At 41.5% G+C, this 5,535-nt stretch overlaps 1 protein-coding gene across 12 annotated transcripts; it reads left to right on the top strand.

Annotated features, from left to right (window-relative positions):
* The first annotated feature begins 844 nt into the window (after positions 1 to 844).
* LOC125527885 lies at positions 845 to 5,091 on the top strand. 12 transcript variants are annotated; one of them, XM_048692390.1, is made up of 6 exons: positions 845 to 1,498; positions 2,124 to 2,158; positions 3,011 to 3,158; positions 3,313 to 3,415; positions 4,026 to 4,127; positions 4,823 to 5,091. In XM_048692390.1, exons 1-5 carry the CDS (start codon positions 1,477 to 1,479, stop codon positions 4,123 to 4,125), a joined length of 408 nt encoding a protein of 135 aa, XP_048548347.1. In that variant the 5' UTR covers positions 845 to 1,476; the 3' UTR covers positions 4,126 to 4,127; positions 4,823 to 5,091. The 12 variants fall into 12 exon arrangements, 4 of the variants coding, with proteins under 4 accessions (XP_048548347.1, XP_048548349.1, XP_048548345.1 ...); XR_007292280.1 differs by adding an exon at positions 1,584 to 1,696 and having other exon boundaries at positions 846 to 1,498; positions 2,124 to 2,220; positions 3,313 to 4,127; XR_007292277.1 differs by adding an exon at positions 1,584 to 1,696 and having other exon boundaries at positions 847 to 1,498; positions 2,124 to 2,220; positions 4,026 to 5,091.
* Positions 5,092 to 5,535: the final 444 nt, after the last annotated feature.

Below are 5,535 nucleotides of genomic sequence, written 5' to 3'. Positions count from 1 at the left end.
ACAAAAGGGGAAAGTGATATGCGGTGCCTAGGCCTGGTCTTCGATGATGAAGCAGGGGCAACAAGGACAAGGTGGGGGTCAATGATGGGTCACTAACCAACCTATACTAAGCAGTTTAGGTAACAATAAGCAGGTAACAAAACACAGGCTATGCATCAGAGTAGGATCATACAGAAAGCAGTAGCAGTTCTAATGCAAGCATGAGAGGGAAAGAAATGTGCGATATCGAAATGCTCAAGGGGGGGGGCAGGTTTGCTTGCCTGGAAGCTCTGCTGAAAAAGAAGAAGTGTCGTCGACGTAGTCGATCACAGGGGCAGCATCGGTCTCGGGGTCTACCGGAGGGAAGAGAGGGAAGAAACAGTAAATACAGAGCAAACAATGCATCACAAGGCATAACATGGTAACACGCAACGCTAGGAGTGTTCTAACGTAGTGCTGCACGATACAAGTGAAGGGGGAATTCAACCGGGAAGGTATTCCTGGTTCCGGACTTGTATCAGACAGATGACCGAAGGGGGAAAGTTCCATGTTCGGATTCGTTTTATTTTTCTAAGCAACTTTCATGTAGAAAATATTTTCATCCGAGCTATGGTTTAAATTCTATGAATTTTTAAAGCTTAAAGTATTTTCTGGAATTATTTAAATCAATAAAGAGGCTAGCCAACTTTCCTCCAGAAGGCTCCCTCGATCGAGCCTTCGTCGGCCATCGGATCTGGCTTTCTAGCATGTCTGGATCGTTAGATCTTTACCTCGCGGTCAAACCCGATTTTCATCTCGCCGGGCGCTCGTTGGCTGGGTTGGCTATTTCCCGGTGCACCAGGTTTTGCCCAATGAGCTCAGCACGCTCCGCACCCAATCGCCTGCTTCTCGCCCCACGCCCACCCGACCCGCCAAACGAACCCTAACGCCCTTTCTCATCCCCCTCCATCCCCACAAGCCACCACACCCCTCCCTCTCTCCCTCATCCTCTCCTCACCTGCAGCCGCCGGCCTTGTCTCTCCACTCGCCTCCTCCTCTCCTCTACCACGTCGTCGTTGATCCACCGCCGACCTTCTCCTCTGCTTACCTCCTCCTGTCCTCTTCCATGTTGCCGTCGATCCAGATCGGACGTATCGTCGTGGGGGAGCAGCGCCGGCAGGGTCATCGCGGTGCAGGTGTGGGGTAGGATGCAACGACAAGGGGAAGGAGGAGGCCGGTGAGGAAGTCAAGCAACAACGGGTGGGGGTAAGGGGCAGGGTGAGGCCTCGCGCACCTGCCGGCGGCCGGCGGGTCGACTTGTCGCGCCACCGCGTCGTCGTCTCCTCTGCGCCATGAGGTGCCACCTCTGCCTCCACCCCCCGCCGGGCAAGGAGCTCGAGGTGAACATGCAGTGTGGGAAGGCGAGAGGAAGTAGGAGCTCATGTCTCCTCCAATGGATGTCTCGTGCATCTGGAGGACAAGGAGAACAACACGTGCCTGTTGGAGGTGGCTCGAGCGATGCAGGCCAGCGGTGAACTAGGTGCTCCACTCTTTCGCTCCCTCACTTCCTCCTCACTAATATTTTACTTTGCTAATATTTGTATTTTTAAACTTGAGCTGTGCAGATCTGACATAGAAGACCACGTTCCTCAGGGATCCCAGAATATATTAGACAATATGGTAGTCCAATGCTTTTTTGAAGTATATATTGACACTATGCTGTAAAGGGACATGATAGGTGAAGTTTTATTATCTATCCTGGTAGAATAATCCAAAGAAGATATGTTTTACTCACCAATTTATATGCCTGACTGTGCTGCTATTGTTACTATTTTCCTAATGGATGCTCCTAAAATTGTTTCGGTGCTCTTCTACCAAGATTGACCAAATTAGTGTTCTGCTAAAGTAAAAGTCATAAGACTGAAATAACATGGGTCAGCCTTTCTATGTCTGCCAGTGCTACAAATTATTTGAATGAAAGATCTAAAAATACACAGCACATCGTATGTCCATAGTTGTGATGATGATAGGTGAAGAGTCTTGGCCTGTTCATTACATTAATTTGAAAGCTTGTGTTCTTTTGAGCTTACATTATGTAGCATCTCTACTGTAGGTTTGTAAGTAGCTTTCTCCTTTATCTGATGGAAATCATAATTGTTTTACAGGAAGTGAAGACTGCCAGTCATCGCGCCATATTCCCGTGAGCTCCATTCATATTACTATATGCTTAAAACGCCGTGCTCTCCTTCTCTACATCATGTGGTAGTAGTATTTACTTGCCATTCATGCATCTTGTTCCATCATGTCAGTCATATCTTACATATCGCGCTTAACTGATTTGCTCAGTTCCTCTGCTATGATTTTCTCTCGTGTTTTTCGAACATTCTTGGTTACTATAGATTATCATGCCATCTTGCTGCAATGCATTCAAACCTGCAAATAGCTTTGTAAATAGAATTATGTGCCCAGGCATTTGATTGTGCTTACATGTTTCCAAATGGGGCCTCTCTTCGTACATAATTGAACATGGGATTGAACCCATGGTCACATCATATTGTGAGACATGTCTGAAACGTCTAAGCTGGGAAATCAGGTCGATTTATCTGACTACTGAAAATGAGCATCCGAATATCTACAGAACTTATCCACTTCCAGCCGAATATCAATTATAAAAAATCCACCGTGTACCATGATCAATTAAATAGTCTTGCTTAAGTTTATGCTACCTCTGTATGCTAAATGAATGTTCACTTGTGTTCAAATTTCAAGGAAGTGTGCTTCACGCTTCTGTTTCTGCAATATGATTTAGAGTATATGATTTCATTTTCCTACTTTCCTAGTTATAAATTTATTGGCATCAAAGTAGAGCTTCAGGTTTATGGTTCACTATATCATTGCAAAGTAGTTTATGGCTCAGTATATCACTGCAGGTTCCTTACACCATCAAATTTCAATGTTTTTGTATTTTTGTTGATTGAAGCATGTTCTTCGAATATAAAATAGCAGAGATTTCTTTTATTATCAATTCTAATACCTTTTTGATACATTGCAGGTTTGCTATCAAACTCTCAAAAAGGAAAAACAACTTTACTCTGTTTTTTTGGAGAACCTTCCTGTAGAGTACCTCGACACAGACAAATATGCGATCAAGGATATATTCGATGGATTTTCACTCAAAACATGGAGGATATTTTTTGTAGGTCCGTTGCTTGCTTTATTGTTTTCTTACTTTCCATTCTTCAAGACAATATCTTCCTAGCATTGCTCTATAAATTTAAATCCATCTTTTTGTTCTTTGGATTATCATGGCGTACTCGTCCTGTCTAATCCAAGAAAGGGCCTTCATGTTTGCAGATAGTTTGGTGCTCTCATGGTTATTTTGTAGTGATTTTCCTTCCGTTCATTACTTGGTAACCATCTACTGCAGCTCAACTATTGTCCAGTTGCTGACCTTATGGTGAGTGATTGATGGTGCATGTTTTCCTATTAGTTTCTTTCTATGCCAATGTCTGAATTTTACCTTGCCGTTTTGCATTTCTCCAGGCCTTCCATTCTCACTGTGATTCCCCGAGATGCGCTATTAGTAGGCATCCACTTCCTAATAAAAATCTGGCAGTCAACTTGAACGAGTCATTTATCTAGCTACAGCAACCTTCATTGCTTTTGCAGTCAACTTGAACGAGTCTATACCTGCTAAATATTTACACGTTAGTATAGCCAGAAAGTCAGATGATCATTCCATGTTGGTTAGCCGTGATAAATCTAATTTCTAGAGTAGCAGATGATTCGTGTCAGGTTTCTTTTAGAGATTGAAATATGTCTTGACTCTAAAATAAGTAGTACAACATCCAGTTCTGCATAGTTGAAAGCATACTATCTAAAACTGGACGGCCTTCTAAAGCTCTGAAACTACTATTTGTTGTGTAATCTGTATCCCCTTTTCATACTCTATATATGCTTTCTACTTAGTAGAAAAAAATGCGTGAGAACGATGGCCCAGAGGATGCGAATTGCACTCAAATATATGCAGGTTTCTTGCCAAACTAACTGCCACTATTTTATTTCAGGTGCTTCTTCTGTAACTTTTTAGCTGGCTCTTCTCATTTCCTGGCGAACTTTTTAGTCTGTACAGTCGAATCGTTGGAAGTTGTTTTCTACTATCTATAGAGGTTTTATCCAAACTATTAGTTGCCTGACTTGCTTTTTCGAAATGCACCGTCCTGATAGACCAAGTGGACCCACACATTTCCATGGGATTTTAGAAAAATATATATGAATTTGCATACATTTTCTAAATTTCTATCTTTTCTTATCCATGCTTCCCCATAGATATATAGCAGGCTCAACAAAAATGAATGTCCAATTGTGTCCAAATTTCAAGGAAGTGTGCTTCACGCTTCTCTTTCTACAATATGTTTCAGAGTATATGATTTAATTTTCCTACTTTCCCAGTTACAATACTGTGTACTTCATTCTTAGCTTTGCTTTGGGAAAAATAGGTATGCAAGTTATCGAAAGCTCCATTTTTCTCCATTATATAGATCATATAGCTTTGTGATCGAAGGTAGGTTGTCACATATGGGATGTTGCTTGTGAAAGTTATATACAGCCATGAGTCCCTGGCAAAATAATCGCAGCTCATGTTACTAGGATCAGGGAACCTCGACCATTTTTCTGAAACATGTTGCAGCTCATGTTCCTACTTTCCCAGCTACACTACTATGTACTTCATTCTTACCTTCGCTTTTGGAAGTTACATTGCTTTCTTTTCCCTCATAAACTTGCTAACGATATTGGCGAAGTAATCCCGACTTCAGATTTCCCATTGAATAAATAACTAATTTAGTTTGTTCAAAAATTGTAGGTCAAGATCCATGAATAGGAGCAAGGCATCACACCAGCTCTGAGAAGAAAAGGATATGAAGAAAAAGATAGAACAGTGTTCTGCTTCGAAGCAGAAACATTTTGCGTGTAATAATGAACTGTAATTTACCACAATCTCTAAAACAGGCCTACCTATTACCAGTCCGTTGCTTGCTTTTGTATTAGGATACATTCACGTTGTTTAGTTATGGTTTGTACAAATGAAATTACCTTTTTAATCGAGCTTCAAAATTCTTATGTGCAGTGAAATTGTATCTAGCACTTTGTAAAGAACAAATGAAACACATTTCAAATAACTCTTTAGTCTAAATTGACACCTTGTGCCATTAGACATCATAATCATAAATGGTTGCTAAAGAGTTTGAATTGGTAAAGTAGTTACATCTGTTGTTTCAAGTCTGGACTGTTCCTCTATGGTAAAACATAATTTAATTTTCAAAACACTTTGTGTTTGAAATGGACATTGTGGTGGTTGGTGTAATGGGCCATATGTGTAACCATGCATGCAGAGAAATCCGAAATAATAGGACAAGAGAAATCTCACCAGTTAAGTATGCTTCTCTCGCCCAAATGAGGAACTGAGGAAGAAACGGGGATAAATAGGCACGATGGATGCAGGCGCGACTCCGAACGGGCCACACAAAGAATTGTTCCTGGACCTTTCAAATACCTATGCTTTCATATATAAACATG

Source organism: Triticum urartu, unplaced genomic scaffold (genome assembly GCF_003073215.2).
Source record: "Triticum urartu cultivar G1812 unplaced genomic scaffold, Tu2.1 TuUngrouped_contig_4474, whole genome shotgun sequence".
Lineage (NCBI taxonomy): Eukaryota > Viridiplantae > Streptophyta > Magnoliopsida > Poales > Poaceae > Triticum > Triticum urartu.
The sequence above is the reverse complement of the archived record's forward strand: the minus strand, read 5'-3'. Positions and strand labels throughout refer to the sequence as shown.